The 27,467-nt window shown below is 33.5% G+C and overlaps 1 protein-coding gene across 3 annotated transcripts in view; it reads right to left on the bottom strand.

Moving 5' to 3' along the window:
* PTPRQ (protein tyrosine phosphatase receptor type Q) overlaps nt 1-27,467 on the bottom strand; it is a 241,992-nt gene that overhangs the window by 48,970 nt on the left and 165,555 nt on the right. For all 3 annotated transcript variants that reach the window (XM_088800966.1, XM_074325366.2, XM_074325367.2), the window contains 7 exons: nt 22,249-22,370; nt 18,071-18,257; nt 14,839-15,083; nt 12,463-12,529; nt 9,991-10,149; nt 9,274-9,496; nt 7,516-7,589 (listed from right to left, as the gene is read on the bottom strand). In XM_088800966.1, the coding sequence (XP_088657092.1) occupies nt 7,516-7,589; nt 9,274-9,496; nt 9,991-10,149; nt 12,463-12,529; nt 14,839-15,083; nt 18,071-18,257; nt 22,249-22,370 (1,077 nt within the window). The remainder of the gene's footprint in view (nt 1-7,515; nt 7,590-9,273; nt 9,497-9,990; nt 10,150-12,462; nt 12,530-14,838; nt 15,084-18,070; nt 18,258-22,248; nt 22,371-27,467) is intronic.

Here is a 27,467-nt window from a genome sequence, read left to right as displayed (position 1 = left end):
TCACTGATATGTGTTATATAAACCAAAAACAACAAAAGAACAAGACAAACAAATGAGAAACAAAAACACATAGACAAAGACAATAGTTTAGTGGTTACCAGAGGGTAACGGGGGACGGGGGTGGTAGATGAGGGTAAAGGGGATCAAATATATGATGACGAAAGGAGAATTGACCCTGGGTGGTGAACACACAATGGGATTTATAGATGATGTAATACAGAATTTTACACCTGAAATCTATGTAACTTTACTAACAATTGTCACCCCAATAAACTTTAATAAAAAAAAAATAATAAAAAAATATTTCAAGTTGAAGATCAGGTATTGAACCACATAAGAATATACAAATTAGTAATCATTTATTTTAGACAACTACTAATTATAATTGTAATCAATTTTAATTTATATGATTTATACTTTATAATTTTATTATAAAAAGTATTAAAATCAAGTAACAAAACAAAATAGGTTAACTATCTGTAAAATATGCAGGGATTAATGTTTCATCTTTTTTCCCTAGATTGGTGCTTATGAAATGTTAACAGTGTGAAAAGATTCCTGTGGCTATTCTGCATGGTAGATTTGAATGAATACTGAATTTTAAAGAGTTATCAGTTTCATGATCCTCTAGAATCTCCAGATAAATTTAGAAGACACTATATCAGCATGTAGCTCAGAAAGAATTTTAGATACACATTTTTTTATATTTTAAAATATGAATGCTTTGTCTTATGAATTTTCACATGCTGACTCTAATTGGATATGCTTGGGAAAGAAAACATGAAATTAAAGAAACTTTATCAAGTAATATTGAATCACTGGACCTTAGAACTTAGTGGGAAAAAACATGATTTCATAGACCACAAAATTATTTTTTCAGATTAGATTACCATTTCAAAGCACTAGACAAGTGAAGTGAGAAAATGACATATAATGTATTAACAAACAATATGTAATCCTTTGGGCACATGTATTACAAAAGTAACACTAAGAAAGGCCAAAATGTGCCATGATTATGAGTACAGATTCGGATTCATTGCTATGCATGTACCCAGAGAGCATTACTGGTACAGAATGAGGTCACTTGTTCAAATCCTTGCATAGAAAATGCAATTCTTTCACTTAAAAATATGAACATTAATTTTTGGAATAAGCACAAAACATTTCCTTACTAGACTTAAAATTCTATAAAAGGTTAAATTATGTTGTATTTGCATAATAAAATGTGCTATTATAATTAAGCTAATCATAATAAAGAAGTACTAATTTTTCATAAGTATTATTTTTTTTTTTAGATTTTTTTTTTTTCTTTAAGGAGGGCACCATTCACAGTGGCCCATGCGGGGATCGAACCAGCAAACTTGGTGTTATTAGCACCACTCTCTCACTAACTGAGCTAACCAGCCACCCCACGTAAGTATTATTTTTTGATTGAAATTATCATTTTTTAAACTCAGTATATGGATCTGATTTATTAAGCCAGTTTTATATCTCTAAGAAGCTTAAGTTAAATGAGTTATAAAGCTTATAGGACAATGTCTGGCTCTTGATATAGGTACATATTATATGATCTTATTATTAGTATTATTACTGATCTTAAAAGAAAACAAGTTCTTAACAGAACTTAAATATAAAGAGCTTTTTCTTTTGGCTTAGTCATCCTGGATATTCTAATACTGCACAAGAATTTAATAATAAAATTCACTCAGTTTCATAATTCAAAAAATGTAAATTAAAATATCTAAGACAGATGTAATTTTCATTCATCAGATTGGCAAAATATTTAAAGTAGATAATAAAAAGTTGTTTCCAGGGTGTACGGAAAAGCCACATTAATTCATTGTTAAAAAACAAACAAAACCAAAAGCATTTTTTGTACCTTTATGTGTAAAAATGAAGCATACTTGTGTGGATGTTAGCCTCAAAAGTTAAGACAAGAAGGTGAAAAGAGAATAGCTAGAAATAATTTAAAATGTTGAGAAGGGAAAATTGTACAGCAAAAATAGGAAGGCTGTAGGAGCAGACACATCACTAACAGTAATGAATTTGAAAGCTCCTGGGGCACTTAACAATTTTCAGGTGATGTGATAATAATGGTTACAAGCACAGCACCGATTCGAGTCATGAGTCACGCTGCCTGGATCTAAAAGCTGGTGCTGCCACTTCTGAGTTCTGTAACCTTGGGCAAATTGCTTTAGGAGCCAGCTTCAGATTTCTTACCAATAAATTGAGGCTATCTATAAGTAGGAGATCATGTTATAGGGGGCCAGAGAAGAATACATAAGGTAACACATAAAAACACTCATAAAAGTCTTGGTGCATAAATAATGCTCAGTATATTTATCAATAAACATTATCATACTCTTTCATCCATTCATTCATCAGATGTAATCTCCCAGTTAGTTCATGAGGTAGGTATGATTCTTCTCATTTTGGAAACAGGATTTCAGAAGTTCATTTTTTAAGTAACTAACACAAAGACATAAATTCAACATATGCCCAAAGTGCCTGAAACACGCCAGTCTGACTGAAAAGTTTATGAGGTCCACCATTATCTTGTTAACATAATAAAACTTTCCCTTGTTCTCTGTTGTTTTGGGGGGCAAGCGATCCTTTCGCTGTAAAAAATACATAGTGACTCCCCTATTTGTGTTTCTAAGTGAGCATATCAGAACTTTTCATTGTTAGCATAGTAATTAAACGAGAAGTGTTATGACAGAAGAAAACAATCACAGAATGCCTTTGAGTGGGGTTTAAGGTTTCATTTTGTTCAGCTTTGATGAAGCCCTGTAAGGTACAGAAAGGAGTGTCTGGTTTTCAAATCACAGGAATCCTCTATAATTAAACCTTGTAATCAAAACATTGCTTACAAGCAGTTTCCACAAACTGGTGGGCCTAAGGAGGATTTTCAAAAAGAGTTTGAGTGATTCTTGAGAATTTTTGTTAATAAAAATGCTAATGCTCAATCTCGAATAAAAAAAAAAATCAAATAAGTTGTATTTCTTTAGGATTAAAATAACAGTGCATGTCATTTCCCATGTTTCTTCTTACAGGCCATAAAGATTTCCCTAAGTGCAAATAACCAATCATCCTTATCCAGACAAGCCCTGCCTGGTTCTTTCTTATTTGTACTTTTAGTCCAGTCTATGGGGATTACTTTGCCTATGGTATCTCAGAGAGGCACAACCACTATCGAAATGGCCTGTCTTAGAAATATATGCCCTATACTAACTTAGAAACACAGGCTTACAAAGGCTCTTAAATCCTGAACATATATTGATGGTAGCTCATTGCTTGTGGTGTGCAAAATACCAGGGAATGAATATATATCTATTGGCGGTTTGATGACCTAAATGGGATCTATACTTCTTTCATGGAAGTCTGGGATCACATACATACATGTCTTCAGCAAGCTTATTAGGAATGTTGAGAGCCACGAGCCTGTTACAAATGCTATCCTATATCCCAATACTTGATATATTTGAGAGAAAGAAGGACCCAAACATGTTTTTCTAATTTTATGATGACATCAGGGGTATTATATCAATGCATTATATTATTTGCTTGCCCCCATTCTCACAGCCATTAAACCATTTTGGCCACTGACCATTGACTATTGCAGAAATGGTCAACTTTATTTCCTTTTTAAGTCCTTCTACTCTATCTTCCTTGGCAATGTGCTTTTTCTGAAAACTCTTAGGTCTCCATGACCTTTTATTAATGTCAAATCATGGATCAGGGCCATTTCTGGAGGGTGCTCCTTGGTGCTTGACCCGTCAGGGTGAATTTGACCTCCACACAATCATAACATTCAATATCCAGGTAGAAATCTCACTTGAGAACAGAAATTGATGGTGTTACATCCATTAAACAGACTACATTGCTAGTCATCAAGGAATTCCATCAATGGTACATTCCATGCTCCAAATATGAGCATCTCATTTCACCACCTCTGAGGGCTGCTCTCCTAGTAATTTCCTCCACTCCTGCCTGTTTTACTAGCTATAAATGACTAGATAGCAGAACTCCATGTAGTCAATCCAGAATAAGCACTACAGAATAAAAGCCTATTACAAGTCAGACAGAAAAAGTCGAGAACCATATGATTTCACTGATATGTGGGATGTAAAACTGAAAACAATAAAGGAATAAGACAAACAAAGAAATAAATAAAACTCATGGACACAGACAATAGTTTAGTGGTTACCAGAGGGTAAGGGGAGAAGGGGATGGTAGATGAAGGTAAACAGGATCAAATATATGGTGATGGAAGGAGAACTAACTCCTGGGTGGTGAACACACAATGTGATATATAGATGACGTATTACAGAATTGTACACTTGAAGCCTATGTAACTTTACTAACCATTGTCACCCCAATAAACTTTAATTAAAAAAAAAGAAAAAGAAATGAAAACAGGAATAAAAGACATTCTTGGGGGAAAACTGAGGAAATTAAAAGGAAAAAACCCTATTATAAAGCTGTTATCTATCAGGAAAGAGACCATGGAAGACCACTCTAAGGAGGCCTGAAAAGCTAATCTTATGTCACTGGTCGGCAGATAATATATGAACTCTGAGAAATTTGACCATCGATCCATGGTCTCTTCCTTGTCACCACCCCTTATCAACCTAGCAGCTTTCTACTTACTACGTCCAGTCTATGTCTCACAAGTCCCTCCTTCCCTAGTCTTGGTAGGATCCTGTTCTCTGCCCTTCATTCCACATCTTAACATTGCGTGTGGATTCCTGGTGTTACCAGGACACATACACATTAGTACCTGGATAACTGGGGCAGTGGTAGTTATGATTCCAAAGAAGGAACAGAGAATCTACTGTGTACTTCTGTTAATTTCTAGAATTAATTATTGTATTTCACTCTGTAGGCTGTGAGAGAAAGGAAGAAAAATAAGACTATTGCTGAGGAGAACCTTGAGACTATCTGTGACCAAAATACAGGCGGAGTTCGTCCTTGGCCAGAGGGTGCCAGTTGTCTGAATCAGAAAAATTATGTCCCTGTACATCATGATCCCCGATGCTTGGTTTTCCCCCTTTTTATGGATTTTCTTTCTCATTCCTGTTTCCTGGATGTATCAACTTTGTCTCTAAGATACTGACTGAATATGTATTGTCCTTACATAAACAATCAATGTGAAACCAACAAGCTGTTAGACATAGCACACAGCAAACAACACTGCAAGGTGATGTCCTTTCAGCACTGCTCTTGCAAAATGTCATCTCCCAAGGACGTATGAGCTATCCATTTGTCTGTGTTCTTCTATTGGTAAACACACCTGGATCACTTGTTAGCTTTGGTAATAGTTTCTGAAGGCTGTAACCTAGAGGAAATTATGTTGATGCTTTCAAGACATTTCCTTTTCTGTGGTGGTATCAGAGTGTGTAAGGCTACCTATCAAATGAAGAAACACTCTCACAATTTCAATACCACAAGTCTAATTAGCCAGTTTTAAAATGATTAAATTATTGGATGAAAAAAACAGTGATTTTAAGGAATTAGACAGCATAGCTAAAGAAATGTGTTATTCCTTTTATAAACATGCACACAGCAAACCACATGCCCCTTCCTTATTTCTTCATGATCCAAAGTTTCCTTAACTAAGTGGAGGCTAGAAGCTGGTTTTCTACACAATTATGTTCCACAACCTGATAAGCATTTCTGATGGAAAATGGTGGGACCATTTATCTTCTTCCAGCCACAAAACTCTCTAAGATCTATTTAAGCGCATGATGCACTATGGATCTGAGCAACAAAGTTTCACATTTTCAAAGTTTCATAGTATATTTCTATAGTTTTGGGTTATAACCTACCCAAAAGCTATTAAGCATGTAAAATTTTACTAACTATAAAAATTAATGTCTTTACACATGTTGCCTTATTTAAATCTTTCAAGGTAGATACTATCATCACCATTTTCCAAATGAAGAAACTGAGGTTTATAGAAATTAAATTATTTTCTCAAGTGTAAAAGCCAAAATTTGAATCCAGGTCTAAATCCTGTATTTGTAGTGCAATTATTGTGCAATCTGCTGGAATCCTGGCCCAGCCACTTAATTACTTACTAGGGGTCTTGGTGTTCTTATCTATAAAATGGAGCTAACATTAGCATCTAATAGGTTTTTGCAACCTTGGGACTAATGACATGATGGGTGTGGGGACAGAGCCCCAGAGAGCAGTTCCCAGGCTCTCGGCCTCACACAGAAAGGTGCTGGCTCAGGTAGTAGATGGCCATCAGCTGTGACTAGTTGGCCATCGGCTGTTACTGGTTAGCCATTAGCCACTAATATAACTGCCATGGCTAAGCTAGCAAGGTGGTGGTGTAGTGGAGGTGTAGTGGTGTGGTGCGGTGGTGTGGCGTCCTGGCGTGGCGTGGCAGAGTGTGGATTATGGATTGTAGAGAGGTGGATTGCAGTTAGCAAGTGAGGTTTGTTGGCAGAGACAAGTGGACAGTGGATTGCGGGTCGTGTGGCTCCTGTTTCCTGTGTCTCCAACGCAGCCGCCAGTGATACTATAGTGGTATGGCTCCCCAACCTATGGCTCCGTGGGTGTTCCTTTTTGGCCTCACCGTATCCTGTGTTCTTGTGTGGGGAGCGGGAGCAGAGACCCCGCCTGACACCCTGCATGACAATGGGCTAGATAATTCTTTGCTGTGAGGGGCTGTCCTATGTACTGTGGGATGCTCACCAGTATCCCTGACTTCTGTGCACTACATGCCAGTAGCTGAAGCAGGTCACCTCCCTCATAGATTTGCTTAGACGAGTTCAGCCCCCAGGCTCGTGACAACCAAATTGGCTCCATACAATGCCAAATATCCTTGGAGAGTAAAATCACTCTGGTTGAGAACCACTGACCTAAATTAAAGGATAGTTGTAAAGAGTCCATCACTTAACACATACAAAGAGCCTAAAAGTGTATCTGGCACAGAATATTTAATGTTAGATATGATGATGGTGATGACAAAGAAGGAGAAGAGGAGAAGGAGGAGGAGGAAGAAGAAATATACTTGCATCTGACTAAATTGTATCTGTGTTTGATTCAGGCCTGATTGGGTGGATATAATTGGGGGGGGGGGAGGAAACTCATGTAAGTGTTGGTTAGAAAAAAAACAAAATGAAAGAGGATGGCAAGTTTCTAGTTTTTAGGATTATTTCAGAAAAATTTCCACAGGCCTTTTTCTTTTTTATTATGTAAAAAATTTTTACTGTAAGATTGTATATTAAACAGCCAAATAAATATGTGCCTAGTATAACGTTAGTACACATCAGCATAGAACCAATATCATATCAAAATCTATGTTCAGATTTGAATGGATGGAACATCTATCTATTAAAAGTATATTACAAAATACTATTTTTTCCTTAGTTGGGCTAATTAACTTTGAAATGAATTTATACCTGAGAACATTCAGTCATGGATTAATACATTTTCTAATGAATATTGCACTGTGATTAGCATTTTGAGGGTATAAATGAAAGTAAACTGCAAAATATGTCTTACCTAAAGTCTTAATAGGGTCAGAATAATCAGAGTCAGTAAATTGTCCCATGACATTTGTGGCTCTAAATTTAAATCTATGAAATAGAAAAAAATTAAAAACCAACAATTTGCATGCCATATGACTTTTTTTCTGTGAATAATTTAACAAATAGTGATTTAAAATAAACACTTTTATTCTACAGAAAATGAATTTACGAGATGTAAACTTGGAATTCAATCAACATCAAGACAAACATATAATACCTTCATGTGAGATGAGTAATTTTCCTATACATGGACCTCTTGAACTTCATGAGAGAACGACCGAATTTGGGCTCATTCATAAGCAGTCAGCAGCTAAACTGAAGCAGGTCCCCTCCCTCATAGATTTGTTTAGATGAAATAATTTATGTCTCTGTGTGTTACCCAAACATACTTTACAAATATAAAGTTAATACTTTTTATAGCTCGACCACCTTTGAAAATACCAGTGAATCAGATTTAGAATGGTCATATAGAACTTATCTTGTTCATATGTATACAATTAAGAACAACGCTTCCTAATTCTATGTGTTCATAGCTGTATTTTCACTTTCTATGCTTTAATGACATATTAAATAGAAAATGGGTGCAGGAGAGAATCAATCCTAAAAATCACTGGGTGTTTCTAACATTCGCAGAAACTCAAATATCTTATTTAAAAACTACAGACATCCAGGCATTTAAAAATATAAAACCAATTTACACTAGTAAATTGCAATGCATTCTTTAATCTCTACTATTCTCAAATTCTTATGATTTTATTGTGATTATATAAAGAGTCTGTTTTGGAAAAATATGCAAAATAAAAAAATTTGAATAAATATTAAACTTAGTGATACACCATTTTCATAATTGTCACATGGATAATGATTAAATTTCAGGCAATAATTTAGTAACCAAAGTAACTATACTTAATAATAGATGATAGAGCATTCTTTTTTTAAATACCTAACTTCTCTACCGTGTCTAATGATAATTTGGTCTAGGACATTTACAAAAATTTAATAATGCTTTAATTAGCAGGCAAAATTGAAACTAGCTATATTTTTCAAATTTAGTAGAAAAATTATATTTTGAAAATCAAATAAATTAAGATTTTTAAAAAATTGTAGCCTTATGACACAAACTGATAGTCAATTTAATAGAAAAAAATATGATCAATTTAGCAAAGCCAAAATATCAGCATTGATTTTTAATATGATATACAATTATTAAAATGTCAAATATTAGAGTGAGTTGTAAAAATTTCAATTACTCATTCAGATGTTTGATGGCATAAAGAGCAGAAAACTATTGCTATGAATGAACTAAACTAAAGGCATCATTAACCAAAAGACTAATAGTGTTTCTAAAAACCTGCATATTAGCATACTTGGCAAAATACTGAGTGAAACACACAAAATATTACACATTAGTCATATTATCCTCTACATGAAGAATTAAATTATCCTATCTATATTCTCCAATTGCACATTTTTTCTATTGACCTTATGTCACTTATCAGATCAAATCATAATTATGTTTAGGTTTGCCTGCTTTTCCTATAGAACTGTATTTTGTGGAGTACGAGGACAATTCCTTGTTGATCTCTACATTCCTAGGGCCTAAAAGACCAGGTCACAATACCTGACAGATGCCCAGTGCTTACTGGAAAGATGAAAGGATAGGTGGTTGGTTGGGTGAAAGACACCCACTATCTTGCTAACACGATGCATGGTAGGTATAAACTAAACTTACAAGTATTGCTTTTTTGGTTTCAGAGGTCCATTGCAAATTTTGTCTTCATTGCCAGGAATCATACATGCATGATCAGCGCCTATGATGTAGATTTCTTCATTGCTGCTGAACTTTGTCTTTCCTTCTGTACACGGAGGGTTAGGAAAACCTTCATTTGTAAAATATGGTCTTGGTTTGTTAAAATATGCATCATACCACTTTGTTACATTTCCATCATGTTGAGCTATTTTCAGAGAAAAAGAATGATGATTACAAGTAATATACAAATGTATTTTCACAGGTTTAAGGCTATTTTTATAATTTCATAAAGAAAAGCTGAATGCAACACCTCTCACTCTGCACCACCAGGGGTGAGTCAGCTGATTTAGCTGGATAAGCAGGTAAAGAAAAAAAATTCCTTAGTCAAGAGTAACTCTCTTGTTCACATCTCCAAAGAAACTACCCAGACTCCATCTTGTCAAAATCGAAACAATCCTATTAGCATATTGAATAAATAAATCACATATTTTAACTATGCCTTCTCTTATTTTGGTTAAATATTTTAGGCATAAATAAATGATTAGTATAATGAATGATAATATTGACAAACTATTAAGTTCAAGAGTTGTGTGATAATGAGGAGTCAACCTCATATTATTAATTTTGAACTGAAATTTCTAAACCATTCAGCAATTTCCACTTTACAATTTAACACGATAAGTTGACATTTGATGATACCTCCGGCTTCTGTTACAAGCACTTGTACATTTCTGATTGGTCCGTGGTCATCATTGTAGTAACATATTGGCATTCTGATTGTAATTGTTGTTGAAGTGACCAGCAATTTTCCTGTAGCATCATAAATAGGGGTTGGTTTGGTTTTTGGTCGTGCTGGAGCTATAAACAAAGAAGAAATATCATTACGATTGATTTTTTGTTTCTAAAGAGAAGAAAAACCCATTTAAAATTCTTATTTCATGCAGGTAATTTATAGATAAAGTGATAACAAACATAAATAACGAATGAAACAGAGTTTCTCTTGGATACAGCAAATATTTAGCAATCACTATCTCCTGGTGGTATAATTACATATTTGAGACTTTCCTGAGATAATGGGGCCCAGGTGTGATTTTTTGGTCATCTGACTTCTCTTCACATATTAAATAAATTCAAATTCTGTGTGCTGTCACTCATACATAATTTTCATAAATGCATTATTATACTACTATCGGAGTGTCTTCTTCTTTCACCTCCTTTACCTCATTTACCAATTTCTATTCTAGTCATAACTTGCACTTCCCCTTAACCCCTAGTTTATCTATGCCAAACATCTTTTTATTTCCATGGACTAGATTCCCAAGATCAGAATTTATGGAGCAAAATGTATGTGTATTTTTAACTTAAATAGATATTGCCAGAATAATTTCTAAAAGTGTCATGTTAATTCACATTTTACCCTCAATGCATGGCATACAAGTTATCTCCAAAATTAATATTTATGAAAGCCTGCTGTTGCACTTTATTTTATAGCTATATATACTAGCTGTTTGAGCATTAATAAGTTGCTTAATCAAAATTCAATATCCATATTTATTAAACCTTTTTTAAAGGCCTCTCAATAATGCTATAAAATTGACACTATCATTTGCCTTTTATACATGAGGAAATGGACCTATGTCACATAGCTATAAAGGGAACCAAATCTTTTTAACTTGATCCTTTAGCTCACCCCTCTGAGATGTAAAGGCTGTGATGCAATTAGATGTGTAGAAAGTTGATTGGAGAAAAAGGACAGGGAGCAGGAGTAGGTGGCAAGAACTTTTAGACCACAGATCACAGGCCTGACACCTGTGAAAGGGGAAAGGAAGGAAGAATTCAGCACAAAGAGCCTCAGGTTTCTGGGACTCCTGAGGAACTCTCAGCTAGGCTACTGGGGAGTCTGTCTATCGTTATCTGCATGCTACATGTCTGCCACTGAATAATAAAGACAGGTTAAGATGGTATGATGCTTTAACTCTTCTTTGTGAAATCATTTCGTAAAATTGCTGATATTTTTTTAAGACTTTATGGATTTGTGTAGTCTAAGTACATAACTTATCAATTAAAAGCAAATAATACTTATAAATAGTATGGTGATTATATAAACTACCCATTAATGAAAAGAAAATATATCAGCTTCACCCTACAGTGGCTATTTCTTATTCTTCATGGTACTAGTTTCCAAGCACTGTCATAATGTTTTTCAAAGATTAGCTCTTTGAATCCTCACAACAATCTATGAGGTAGTACCTAGTATTATCTCCACTATACAGGCTTATAGAGGTTAAGAAACTGGCCCAAACAAACAGATATCAAATGGCTGATCCAGGATTAAATCTCAGCAGTTTGACCCTGTACTCAGTCTAGAGCTGGCACTTCTAATTACTGTGCTCTGCTGTCCTTACTAAAGCCTGAGAAAAGTTACTTGTTGTTTTAAAGAGAGAAGCGTCAGATGTTAGAATTCTCTAAAGGCCCATATACTTAATTTTTTTTTAAATCTCTCTGCAGGTTTTATACCGATTTTTAGACATGGCACAATTACACGCATGTTTTTAGTCTCAGGAAGAGACGTCACCTTCCATGAATGAATGGCTCTAAATTCCTCCTCATCTTTTTAGTTTTTGTGGATTTGGGGGGTGAGGGACTTCAAATTTTACTTATATTTTCTATGAAAACTACCTGCCAGAATAATGAATCTATAGATCTACTTTACAGTCAGAATCATAAAGTTGAGTATATGATAGTTCAGTAAACATTATTTGATTAATTGAAAAGAAACTGACTTTCAATATAAATAAAGGTGAGTCCAGGAATCTAATTAGAACTAGTCAACTTCTAGTCATGGGTAATTTAAAAAATGAGTTTTGTTTTCTATAGAATTAAAAAGCAAAATAACAGACTATAAAATTTCTCTCAGACAAGTTTAAATTTGGAGGAAAAGAGGTATAAGAAAAATAGCAGGTGGGCATTCTCTTTATTTACCATGGTACTCTGCATCATTTACACTAAATTTTAACTATAATTTTAATAAGCATACATTATTAAATATGCTTATTACACACATATGCATCATTTAAAAGCTTGACTACATCCTTAATGCTAATATGGAATTCAAATTATAATTACTGTTTAAGACAACAGCCTTTGTGGAAAGGCAGCTCATATATGTACCTTTAATATCCATGGTTATTCTCATCTGAACCTTTGGCCCTGCACCAGCACTATTGATCGCATAAACCTGAAACAAAGAAATATCTTGTTACTATTTTCAGATCATTTATATATATATATATATATATATATATATATATATATATATATGTATGTATATGTATATATATACACATATATATGTATATATATACACACATATATATGTATATACATACATATATATATATATAAAATGCATATATGCATATGGGTGTTTATATATATATATGATTTTGGTTACATGTAATTTAGAAATGATTCCACTTTTAAAAACAATTGCATATAGTCTATTAACTATATTTTTATTGCACTCACTTAAATGCATAACAGTAAAGGGATTCTTAAAACTGATCTTAACTAAGCCCTAAGAACAAAGGCTGAGTGACCTAAACAGCCCGATCCCAGAGACCAGGAAAGGATTGTGGCTTCAATTTGAACCCCTAGGGGGAATAGCGAAGAAAAGCCACTATGTCTAACACTCTCTTCATCTACTCTGACATCTGTTCCTCCACTCTGTAGCTAGGTACCTCTGGCTTTCTTTAAATCAATATTCAAGATTCTCTTTTTTTCCCTTCTCTGAGATGAAATCCTATTCCTTCAGCCTCCCAGTTTTCCTGTATTAAATCATCCCTCTGAAAGTTGCCCTTCATGCCCTTCTTCACCCCTGCCCCAAAGTATCTGACGCTGTAACCTGCATAATGCAGCATATACACATAAAACATTTCTGTTTGTATATACAGAGAGTGATTTACACAAATGTGAACCCTTTCAATTAACTTTGTGCTTAGCATGCTATAGATACAGAAACTTCTTTTATTCATTTTATCTTGCTATATAATATAAAACAAAGATTAGTCTTGGCCCATTTCATTGTACTTATAAACAAAATTCAGAATGTAATATGTTTATTGGAATGAATTAATTTGTCTATATATTAGTGACCCACACTCCACACTAGAGATACTTTGGGAATATCTTGATTGAATTAAAATTATAATGACATATATGATGTGGTAGGTATGGTAAACAAACCAAGCCCCAAAACTGTGGTTAAAAAATATCTAAATAATATCTAAGTAAAATATTTACTGGAGTTTGTAGATATAAGAAAGATTTCAAAATGAAACATAATATGATGCTTCATTATTTTTATTTCTTTATGGTACCACCTAACATAAAGAGTTAGGCAGTGATTCTCAAATTGCATTGAAGCCACTTATGAACCCTGATAAATGAAGATATGCAGACTGTGATTCAGCAGATCAGAACAGGTATTAAAGTTATACATTTCTAATAAACTCTCAGGTTTTGAGAATGCTGTAAATTGCACTTTGTGAACAATCAGATAATTTATTTCTTCTTCTTTAAATTACAAATTAGTTGTGCTTTGTTTTATTTGTTATTCTTTCCTCTTATTCACAATAGGCAAAACTGATAGACCACTCACTACTTACCACAACTACAAATCTTTAATCCTTACAAAAATCCTACAAATAAAGTATTATTCCTATTACTAATTTTTCAAATAAGTAAACTAAGGTACAGATTTGGGGAAACTGACCAGACCCAGAAAATACTAGAGTCAGGATTTTGAACCCAGGCCAGTTCATTCTCTTAACAACTGCCCTCCCTCTAATAGATCTTTCATAATAGTGGTCCATTTAATGGTATGTGCAACAAGAATCTCAGCAAGAGAGATTATATAATAAGATACAAATTGAGTAAAGGAAGAATTATATATGTGATTTTCTGAATTACGTAATTCTACTTGAACATCCTAAGACAAAAGCAGTCAAAGGATGCAACAAATTGTGTGTATGAATATGAACTCACATACGAGTGAGTACACAGTTACTTTCCAAAACGGATAATTTAAAATTAAGGTGTAAAATATGATTAGCTTTTAGTAACAGTTGTGTGAAATACATGTGAATTCCAATCATATAAACAGTTATTTCTTCCCTTTGCCTTTTGAAATTTGCTTTTCCATCTTCCATTTACAATTACATATACGTAGTTTTCCTTTGCAGAATTATGTCTTTGTATATTACTGTTCTTTTACTTATACCATGCAACTTTTTCTGCTTTACTTTATTTCTGGGTTTCTACTATAATTGTATAATTATTATCTACATCTTTCACAGGACTTGCTGTATTATAGTAGGAACTCAGCAATTTCATTTCTCTAAATCTATTTTCTATTGGCATGTCTTAAATGATCTTACAAAAAGTATGAAAAATATAGTGTATACATATGCTACAGTATTTTTGAATGGTGAGTTTATAAATTGACTTTGTAAAATAGGTGAATAATTAAAAGCTACAAATGCTTACACTGATATTGTATGTATGTCCACCTTTTAGTCCTTCTAACATTGCAATGACTGATGTGTCAGTTTTCTGGATAATACTTAGGTTGTGAATCTGGATAGCAGTAGGATCATCTTCTCGGTAAACCAAAGCTTGGTATACTTGGATATTTCCATTGGGTTGAGAAGGAGGAAGGAATGTTAACTGAAATTTTGTAACTTCATCTGGTATCTTCTGAAATGTCATGTTGTTAGGTGGATCCTTAGGGACTAAAATAAAATATTCAGTGATTAAATTTTAAAACATTGTTCTTTTTGATCTCCATATAAAACATATGTGCTTCAAATTTCTGTTTATAAAGAGTATTTCACAAATTATTAAAACCATATAAATTATGGAAACAAGCAAAATGTCTGATGCGTTGTTGAATCATTGACACCTATAGGTCACATAAACCATAATGGTGATCAGTTTGTTTGCATATTTATTTATTCATATATTAATTTACCTTTTATGTGCATTAATTTTTATGCAGAATACATTTCTATGACTATTTGAAAATAATTAAAAATAATATAGACTCATAGGAAGTTGCAAAAATTGTACATACAGTCCCATGTAACCTACCCCTAGCTTTCCCCAGTGATGACATCTTATATAACTGTAGTTTAACTTTCAAACCTGGAAACTGATATTGGTACAAAACTGTTAACCTGACTACAGACCTTATTCAGATTTCACCATTTTTTCATGCTTTCCTGTATATGTGTGTAGGTCTATGCAATCGAATCCCACGTATAGATTCCTGTATTCATCACCAGAAACAAGATACAAAACTGTCCCATCACCATAAAAGAACCTCCTGCTATCCCTGTGTATTTGCACTCCATTCCTCCTCCCCAGAACATTCCTTTCACTCTAATCATTCCCCTTCTCCACAGTTTTGTCTTGTTGAGAAAGACAATAACATAATGACCTTGAAGTTTATCAGAGTTGTTGCATATATCAATAGTTCATTCTTTTTTTCTAATTTTTTTTATGAGTAGTGTTCAATTTTATGGATGAACCAGAATTTGTTTAATCATAGAAAAACCTTTGTGTCATTTCCAGCTTTTCTTTTTGTTATTACTAATAAATCTGTTTTAACATTTAAATAGAGATGCTTACGTGAACATAAGTTTTCAATTCTCTGTGGTAAATATACAAGAGTATAATTAGGTTCATGTGGTAAGTGTGTGTTTCATTTTATAAAAGATTACCAAATTATTTTTCCATATAGCTGTACCCTTTACATCCCCACTAGCAATGAATGAGAAATCCAGTCTTTCTGCATCTTTTGCTGGCATTTGGTATTACCACTATTTTAAAAATTATTTTATCTGTACTAGCATATGCACAGTGATATCTCATTGTGGTTTTAATTTGCATTTCCCTAATAGCAAATAATGTTGAAAAATCTATCTCATCATGAGTTTATCTGCCAATCAAATCTTCATGTCTTTTGTCAATTTTCTAATTGGATTTTTTAAGTGTTGAGTTTTGAGAGTTCTTTATATAGTGTAGATATTCCAGTTTATTTTTGATAAATGAAAGTTAGCCTAACATATAACTAGTTAAGTCTCAATAAATTATTGTGAAAGAAAATGATATACATGAAGATAAAATTAATTTATGAATATAGGACCTAGTTCTTGCTGTACTATATAGTGTTCTTTATGTAAACAACTGATTGAATGAATAATAATTTTGATCAAATTGAGATGAATATATTCTTCCATTCTAAGTAAAGAATTTCCATAATGAAGGCTGTTAATATTTGGCTGTTAATAGTTCAGATACTTAAGCTTTATTTTCTTGCAAACATTTTTCAAAATACTTCCCTGTAACAAGCAAAAAATTGGTAAATAAATAAGTGAGGAAAGAAAAACAGAATCAGATAACATGTTATGGTGCCAAGTATCACATTTTAAACAGAAAAATGGATAGTTAAAATAAACGTTAAATTGGTTCAACATACATTTCACAGCATTAGCTATTACACCTTTTTAGGATACGTAAGAAATACTATATATATTTTCTTTGTATAAAATGTTTCTCAAATATAAGATCAAGTTTAAAGCTGGATAAGTAAAAGAACTCTCTGAATGTTGGAAAGAACTTTGTATACTCTAAATATTTTTGGCTTTACATCCAAAATTCTAGTTTCAAAGTTTTAGTAAAAATGTATTAAACTACTATATCCTTGGGAGAGGCAGCACATTAAGATTTGCAACGGATGCTTTACGGTATGAATGTGAAGTTCTGCAGCCTATTTCCTCACAGATAGGATGAGGGAGAAGTCCAAAAAGTATAACAAGAAAACAGATACCTGAGATGTATGTGGCAGCAAAATGGAAACAAGTGGAATTTTAGGGTGCTGAGAACAAGGTGTAACTTTTAATTTAGAGCCATAACTTTATAAACAATACAGTATGTAACATAATGAAAGAATTCGCTAGAAAATATTTTTACCTCCTATACTTACCTTACATATAGCAACAAATAAACTATAGCAACACATCCCTTCATGTGCTCCAAAGATATATCTGGTGGCAAAGAACATCAGGAGTCTGAAGGAGGATGGGGCAAGCGAGTTCTGGGAAGTTGACTTTCCACATTTAATTCTTAATGGTTACAATCTTATTATTCATTCAGACCCTGTTCATAGGAACTTGAGAAAATCTGTATGGATTCTGACATTTATCAAATAGATTATATAATAAAACATGTCACTTAACTAAGTGAAGAAAACAGATATGGTAAACATGACCTGGATTCTAATTTTGAATTCCAGATTATTTAATACCAGAGTATTATCACTTTAATGTGCACTTAAATCATGAGACAGAAATAATTAAAATGGAATTTTAATTTTTATAGCCATTATTGGCTATAGACAACTGTGAAACTCATCTCTTAGGGAAGGTAACAATTTCTGAAACATTTAGTGTTTAAATAAATGCAAATAAGTACAATTGGGTTTATTATGAACTAATTTGTTTTTGCATTTACAAGGGTTGATTATTCTACATAATTCCACTTTGCCTCAGAAATAGAAAGTTAAATTTTGTCAATCATAGTGAATCATTGAATTTTATATTATACGCTTTAAAAATTTCTTGTAACACATATCCTTTTTAGGGTGGGGTGTGATAAATTGTAAGAAAGATCCCTAACTCTCAGTCAATTTTTAGCACTGATGAAAAATACACCTTACCTGATTCTAGAGTAGTGACAATCACTTCAGCACTCGACTTTCCTTCTACATATGCAGCACTAATGTTTCCAGTAAATGCAGTGATCACTACGGAATACCTTGTGAAGATTTTTAAATCTTTAATTTCTATGGTTTTATTTTCTTCATTTGACTTGATTAAGGAAATATTAAATTCATCACTATCTACCTACAGGAAAAAAAATAGCTAACAATTAAAGGAAGCAGCACTTGATATACAAATCACTAAACTATAATACAAAGATACGTGTGCATATTTATCTAGGCAAGATTGAAAGTACAGTTGACTCTTGAACAACATGGGTTTGAACTGTGTGGGTCCACATGTATGCAGACTTTATTCCATAAATACCTGTACTGTTTTCAATCTGTGGTTGAGCGTCTACGGCTGCATTGGGCTGACTGTATATATTGATCTATGCCATTTTTACATAGGTGACTTGAGCATCCGTGGATTTTGTTATAGGTGAGGGTCCGGGAACCAATCCCTTGCAGATACTGAGGGACAACTTAAGTTTTGGGGGCATTCAAGGTTATTTGCAGATTTTCAACTATGTGGGGATCTGCACCTCTAACCCCACATTGTTCAAGAGTCAAGAGTCAACTGTTGCAACTGTTGTTGTTTTTTGTTTTTTTACAATCAGATTGTCCTCGGAAATCTAAAGTGCTATTTTAACAGTTCTCTAATTAGCAATTATTTCAATAACTGAAAGTAAAAACAAACAAAGCAATAAACCAACTGCAATCAATCCATCAAAAATCATCAAAATGCAGTAAAAATCATCTCTGCAGTCAATGAAATACTGCTTTCTACACCAATGTTTTATAGAAAAAAGAATACAGGTTTTGATACCCATCCATCAAGGGTTCAAATCCCAACTTAGTCACTTAATAGCTCCTGCAGCATTTGTCAAGTCACTTATACTCTCTGTGTCTTACTTTCTGTGTATGTGAAATTGGGATGATAATATCTCTTTACTGTGTTTTGTTGAGATTTAGAAAAAACAGATCTGAAGTAGCTGGCACAGAGATTTTGGGTGTGGTTTGGTTTATCATGAACCACAAAAAGGAAACACATTTTGCAATATAATTATATAATTCAGGATATATCTGTGCATACACTCATATATATATATATATATATATATATATATATATATATATACTCATATATATATATACTCATATATATATACTCATATATATATATATATATATATATATATATATATATATATATACTTCTTTATAACTCAAAAACGATTTTCAGAAATACAACTCTTTTTGAAATGCACTGTGATGTTTTCTGCTCTTTTAAATTTGATTCTAATTCATTTTAAAATTCTGATCATGACTGCAATTTGAAAACCTCTGATCTAGCACTATGCAAGGACTCAATTGTGGATGTTGGTTATTAATTGCATGCAAATAAGTATCCTTCGGTATACTAAATATAGTTGTATAATTTATTTAAGTATGGTTGTCTTTGATGGAGAGTCTGTCCTATTTGCTGCAGGGAGTCAACATAGTTAAAGTTTCTAGCCCTAAATGGAAGGGGTTTTTCCTGAAATGACATCAGAAAAATTGAAATCCTATTATGCATGCTACCCTTAGGTACCTGACTTAAAACACTCTAAAACAGGTTATAAACACTATTCGAAATACTAAGTTCATTTTCAACTCGACTCTCCCTCCTAACTTCGACAGATGTTTTGTTTTGTTTTTTTTGTTCAGTATGTTCTTCAAATGCTCTTTTCTAGAGCTTTTGTTTAACTTAAAGACAATGTTGCTATGAGAAACATAGCAAGAGGCTGATAAATAACAGCATTGCCAAATGTCAAATAGATCATTCCCACCTTAAAACACAGTAGTGGAAAGAGATGCCACTTTTCTAAAATGGGAGAAAAATATATCAGTATAGGAATTCAATTGATCAGGTGTATGTATCCACTGGTGGTAAGTGTGTATGTGTATTTAATTAACATTTAAACATCACATAAAATCTGGCTTTTAAAATTTTCCTTAAGACTAGTCTGATATTCATGCTGGATAACAATTATCTAGAGATGAGTAACAGTTGATGTCTATAACGGGGCATGGTCTCCAATTCATCACAGCCCATCCCAGTTGGCTTCATTTTGACTGCTCATTTATCTTACTTGCCTGATATGTACTATAACTACTTGATCTCTGATTATAGAGATCAAGATTCCACAGCTACTAAGTACCTAAGATAGGATTTGCCCTAGGTGTTTCAAGAATCCAGCACTCTACACTACCATAAGTTCACTGGACATGATCTTATAAAGTAAAATTAAACTCTTCCAATGTCTTCCATGAAAACAATGAATAACAAATATAGAGAAGTAAAAATATTACACAGCATGCATGTGATCTATTATATCTTTAAAAAATAAATAAAATCAAGAAAGAATGTTGAGTCCTCAAATACAACAAGTACAAAACTGATTATCTTTCATCACTAAACCTACTGTGTCTTTGTTATTGTTAACCACTATCTGTCCAGTTACGTAGGACTGACACCTCAGACATCTTTGATGCATCATTTCCCTTCCATCAATTCCAAGGTTGTTTGCTCATATTATATTTGATTATCTATTATTATTATAAAACATTTTGATTTGTTTTTGAAGTATGGTGGCTTTATATACAATATCAGTAATTAGACTGGTTCTATTTTCTCTCCTTTTCCTGCCCACTTTCACTCTTTCCCAACTGGTATAACCTTATTCATTCCTCAACTTCCAGAACCAATTGAACATGCTCTGTGAAGTCTCCTGTATATCCTATATTCCCCATAACAGGAACTTTAATTACTTTGTTAGTTTATATTGCCCCCCCAAAAAAACTGTATACCTCACACTCTATAATTAGCTGTTTATCGTCTAGTGCCTCTCTCTAGAGTGTAAGCTACTTGAGAACTTTGTTTTCCATCCTTGTTTTAATAAACAGAGTCTGCCCACTAAATATTTTTTTATTTTGAAAAAAATAAAGGGAATAATGAACACATGACTACAAAATGCACTAATTTCCAGTAGAATCATCTAGGATAATATCTGTGCCTATATATTTTTATTTAAGAGGTCAATTTTTACTTAATTGAGTCTTATAAGGGAAGATTTTTATGTCCTTGTGGCTAGTATTTGATAAAGTCCAGGCTGTATCATGAGTCCTAAATTCAACAACACGTGCTCTTCTTGGGCCTTGGAGCTTATCTACAGCTGCAGATAAGCTGTATAAAAACAGAGATCACATCAGACTTGTTCAGTTCTACATACCTAGCACCTAGACTAATGCTGGCATGTTGGATGTGCTTAAACATTTGTGTTGAATGAATGAAGAGAGGAAAGAACTACACGACTACTTAGTTCCAAGAATCCCAGGGAAAGTGTGACATGTTAGAATCTGTTTAAATTCTTGCTATCTTTGGTACAATGTGGTTTTGGTGAGCATATGTTTCAATTTGGCAAATTTTATTTGCTGTCAAATGGCTTTTCCCTTTTCCTACATCACCACTGTCCGCTGGTCTTAGCCAGGTCTCAGCTCTGTTAGAAGTTATTTATCATGTCTGTGCCTCAATTCCCCTTTATGCAAAATCTTCTTCAAAGATAGTAATATTTTTTACATCAGAATGTTAGATAAGATAGGATAAGATAGTGCAAATGAAGAGATATAATGATAAGTTCTGATGTAATTTATTTGGGATATATTTCCCCTAATGCCCTCTCCCTTCTCATTTTGTATTTTGAGTCTTTTTTCACTGTATTTTTAAACCAACGTATTATTACCGATTTAACCATTTGTTTATGTATATCACTTACATCCTGAGGATCAATATAATAATAATCATGGTAATAATTCTTTGCATTTATTGAGTACTTACTACGTGTCAGGCAGTGTTGTAAATTCTTTATGCATATAAACTGATTTAGCCCTCACAAAAATCTCTGTACCCTAGGTACTATTATCTGTTATTAATCTTTATTTTATAGATGTGGACACCGAAACACAGACAGGTTAAATAAGTTGCCTAAGGTCTAATAGAACTTAAGGATTAAATTGCAAATAGTCTGGTTCCAAAACCTGTATTCTTAACCATGCTCTGTACTGCTCTTTTCAGAAGGTAAGACAAGCCTTACTGATTTGACGTCTATCAGATAGAATGTTGGTCCAGTAATGACAGCAGGTTCACCCCAGCTGATGTTGATGCTAAAAGGTGATGTCGCTACTACATACACATTTTCAGGAGGACCATCTGGAGCTGTAAAAACAGAAAATCAGTTACCCATCTACATTTGAGTTAGTATTTGCTACAGTACTATAGAAAAGATCATGAAAAATGGATAGCCATACGAATTAATTATATATTAATTTATAGTTCACAGCACGCTAAAAGTGTTGGCAAATCAAAAGATGTCATTCCTTTCAAAATAATTACAATAAATAAGCACTTCACTTGAAAAATTAATGGTCATCTATATATGATTTTTAAATGCAAAATAATATCTTGAAAATGAAATATTACTCTTGCTAAAATAAATCTTTTTTTAAATTCTAAAATAGTCTGACAGCGTTCTTTTAAGAAAACTTGCAAAACATATTTGACTACAGAAACGTAAACATGGTACAAGGGAATAAATGTAAAATATATCATTATATGAATGTAAATTGAGTTGGTTTTATTGTTTTCAGTGAGGGGGAAATATAGGAAGTAAGTTATACAACTGATCTTATTACAAATGTAGACATTTCCTGAATTCACTATGATTACAAACAAATTCTTTAATTTGTTCTACTTGTATTATTGTTTTTTCATTAACAGTATAAAACAAGAGATAATATTTTAAGGAACTGATTAATGAAAACCCTCGTGTAAGTTTTCAATTTGTGAAACCACTAGGTATTAGAAGGGTTTATGTAATTGGCATAGACATTGACCTAGGAACGTTTTTGTACACATCTCTGTCCTCTTTTGGTCCCTAGTCAAGTCTAGAAACATTAAATAGTAGGAAATAAGTATTTCCCAATATTCCTAACTTTTAAATCCACATAAACAAACATTACTGGACAAATATTATTCCATAGATCCTGAGAAAGTATACAGAGGAAGATAAAATATTCCTTTTCTCAAATAATTTATAAAAGGAGCAAATCGTGTGATCTTGATTAAACAACAAAATTTCTGGACATCAGTTTCCTCCTCATATACATATTTCACAGTATTTTTTTTTTAAAGATATGTAGACACAATATGTGAAAGTGGCCAATTTTGGGTTGGGCCCACCTTTGCAAAATAATACAAAATGTTACAATAAAGGGCAAAGTAAAGATAGGACTAACTAGAAATACAAATCATCTATGAGAGGGCAAAGGGTAAGGTGGTGACTACAGATGGTGCCTGGAGTCAAGGTAAAGTAGCACAGAGGAGATGGGAATTGAATAGGTTTTAAAGGGGAGAAGGATTTCAAGAAAGAGAAGAGCAGGTTTAGGGGCACTTCTATGAGCAGAGGATCACAAGCAAAGCCACAAAGACATAAACAACAGAGTCCACAGCCAGAATTTTATTACTGTAGAATTGCTCTCTTTGTAAGCTTATGTTTAGTATTTTATACATTCAAAAATATTACTCTAGGAAAGGGTACTTTACCAGACTGCCAAAGGAATCCACGGTACAGAAAAGATTCAGAATCCCTAAATTCAAGGAATAGAGTTATCAGTTAGGGACCAGTGTTCATGGAGGAATACAGTAGGAAGCAAGCTTCACATAGTAATTTGAGAGCTAAGTTAGAGAGCACTTGATTATTAATGTTCAAGAGTTTGAAGCTCATTCTTTAAACAATGGGATGCCACTGAAGGTTTGTTGAGAAAACGCACATAGCTCCGAAAAAGCTCTGAAGCATTGAGTCTATGTAGGCTGTTTGCAAAAATCAAGGTGAGATATGGTGAGACCCTAAATTAGAAGAGTGATAAGTGGATATTGATAAGAGAATATGAATCCTACAGTCATTTAAAACTTTAATAAAAAAACTTATAAGCTGAGAAGATGTGCACACAAACTGAGATAGAGGAAGTAGTAAAAGGTAATTCATGTATTCACACTGGGAGAATGCTGATACAGTTCACAAAAATAGCACATTAAGGAACAGACACTGGTTTGGGTAGGGATGACCCTATGGAAGGAGATGGTAAAGTTGGATTTGTACTCATTGAATCGGAGAAATTCACGAGGATTGAGATGCCTACCTGGAAATTAGAAAGATGAGACTAGAATTAGGAAGACACGACCAGGATGGAAAAGGGTTGGAGGGAGTGGTTGAGGGCAAAGGGGTCACATGTATGGTGATGGAAGGAGAACTGACTCTGGGTGGTAAACACACAATGTGATATATAGATGATGTGTTACAGAATTGTACACTTGAAACCTATATAATTTTACTAACCAATGTCATCCTAATAAATTTTTTAAAAAGAGAAAGAAACCCAAAATTAAATGAAGTAGATCCAGGAGCTCTTCAAAAATTTTTTTCAGATAATTCCTTACAAATCGGGATAGTATAAATATGGCAAGTATATCTAGTTCAAATGATTCACATGTCCTGAAGAGAGCTAAAAGGTTTATTTCAATACCAGATACGTATTTAAGATGCTAGTAGTAGTGGCAATCTTTGAACTATGGGTAATTTTTTAATACTTGGAATACATTTTCAAGAGAAATGATATCTGCAGAATTTAGTGGCAAACTCCACCCATAAAATTATTTTTTTTAAATAGCATTGAAATATTTTAATAACAGTACTCAAATGTTACTATAGAGGAATCTAGTAAACAGGTATAAGAAAGTTTCTGTGGGATAATTCCTTTGGGGTGACAAACACATCCTTCCTACTTGTACCTCTTCTGATGCTTGCACAATACTCTGAACATTGACTCAGAGATTCAGTCCAAATGGCCCAGGGAAGCATCCAGGGTAGGGTGTGAGGAGAGGATGGTCCAGGATTCAGGGTTTTGATGAGCAGAGAGGTGCTAATAAAAAGGACAGAATTGGGTCTGATGACTATAGTAAAAGAGATCATGGAATTTGCATATCCTGAGCTCTTCAGTCTTATGACTTCTAGCTTTATGAAAGCTGCCTCAAATGGTAGCATAACTTGTTTAGTTTATTAAACATAGTAAATGAGAGTTATGAGAGGACTCCCACCATGAGCATAATTAATTGCTTTTGGATGGCATCACAGAGTAACACACTCCATTTTCAAGAGTGGCAACACTTTTTCCGTTTCAAACTGGATATTCCTTAGAAATATTATGCTCACCTTCTCCTTAACAAACAGCAGCTCTGAATATTTTTATTCAAAATGTTAAAATGAGTAGACGGGCTTCAGGATCAAGTATACCATGACTGATAATTATTACATATTCTGCTCATGTAGAAAATTGCTTTGAAAAATATAAAATGCTTGGTGGGTTTCAATGATCTATCTTCTGTCTTTGACTATAAAGTAGAATGGGTTAGAAGCTAAGCATGAATTTATTAGGCCCCTTGATTATTAATGTTTTTGCAAAACCTACCTTCTAACTCTGTAAGAATCACTGTCAGAGAAACAATTTTATGACAAGCCACACAATTCAAGTAAAAGACAGGAAAATATTTGTGATTTCCCTTCTCTTTATTTGTGCCCAAATATTGTTGGCTTTTATGTATTCATCCAACCAACAAATATTTATTGAGTACCTTCTATGTTCCTGGCACTAAGAACACAAAGCACTTCGAAGTGATCAGGGTAGGGGCGGACCTATCCTTACAGAGTTTCTAGTATGTAAAGGTTCTTCTTTACTCAACAACTGTTTATTGAACACCTACTACGTGCCAAGCACTTTTGAGGTACTGAGTATAGAGAATAGAAGCAAAGAAACAGGGATCATGGAACCTCTATTTTAGTGGAAGGAGACAAATAATATCTATTTTAAAAATTGGGGTAAATATATAATGTACAAGTAAAATGTACCATGTTAGGAAGTGATACATCCCATGGCAAACAGTGAAGCAGGATAATGGGAGTGGGGATGCTGATGGAAGTTACTATGTTAAATATAGTGGTTAGGCTATGCCTCTCTAAGCAGATGACACTTAAAAATTTGAAGGAAGCAAAGGAGCATGGAGGTGTTTGAAGGAAGAGTGTCACAGGGAGGAAAATGGATAGTGCAAAAGTCCTGAGACAGGAGTTTGCCTGGTGTGTTCTAGGAATAAGAAGGACTCGAGTGAAGTTGGAGTAAAATAAGTCAGAATGAGACTCAGAGAGGAAATGGGGACCAAGTTGTGTAGGGCCTTTAAAAGCACTGCTCATATCTTTGTAAGAACGGTTATCATGGACAAAAAAGAATAATGGCATAATTTATTATCATGAACTAGAAGGGGCCTCTATAGATTTTGGTGCTTGATATCTAACTCTTACCAGAGAGACGGGTCAAATGAATTAGATCAAAAGAGGACAGACTATCTCCAGAATCTATTTGATTCACACACCTCTATAAAGTATACCAACTCAATGGCTGTTGGGACGACACTTTTAATCCTAACTCATTCTAGCGGGTTGACAAGGTGGTACCTTATTGTTACCCAGACATCACAAACAGCTTACTGATAATATTCTGTGACTAAGAAAGTTGACGAGATTTTTCCACGACTATGTTGATGGTAGCTTGTGGTTGGAAATATTTCCAGGGAAATATGTCCATGTCTTCTCTGCTCTATAGTCTGGACCTTTGGGGTCTCAATCGAAGACAGATCCAAAACCATTTCCCAAGGAAAAACCTTGGATACTCTCACAAATAGGTCTGTAGACAAGCTCAGAAAGCAGTATGATGCCTTGCTTCAACTTCTCACCTTTCATAACAAAATGTCAACCTTGTCATCATTCCTTTAATACTACCAATCAAAGCCCTCATCAGTGAGTGTCTGCTACCCCAAGCAGAGCTGAGAGAAAAATGACATTCAAAAATAATTCATGGCATATACTAACCACTTGTACTATTAAATATTTTAAGGTCTATACACTAATCAATCATTATAAAAAGGCAAGATATTTAGCCCCTTCCTGAGCTGTGCTTTAATGCCAGTTCTTGAACTTTTCCCAGTTTTCTTTCTTTCTTTGAGAAACAATCACTATAAACAACATTCCCTTTTTCAGTAAACTTGATGAAATTGCCAGTTTTGTTACAAAAGTGTTCCCTTTGTTGAATCCTTTGTGAAAAACCTCTCTTTAAATGGATTATACAATTTGTATTCTTGAAGAATAAGAATATGATAAAATAAGAACTCTTAAATCTGAAATAAAAAATAAAAGCAAACACGTACATA

This window comes from Rhinolophus sinicus, chromosome 1 (genome assembly GCF_057876585.1).
Source record: "Rhinolophus sinicus isolate RSI-liver-muscle chromosome 1, RSI-T2T, whole genome shotgun sequence".
NCBI lineage: Eukaryota > Metazoa > Chordata > Mammalia > Chiroptera > Rhinolophidae > Rhinolophus > Rhinolophus sinicus.
This window is presented reverse-complemented; position numbering and strand designations above follow the sequence as displayed.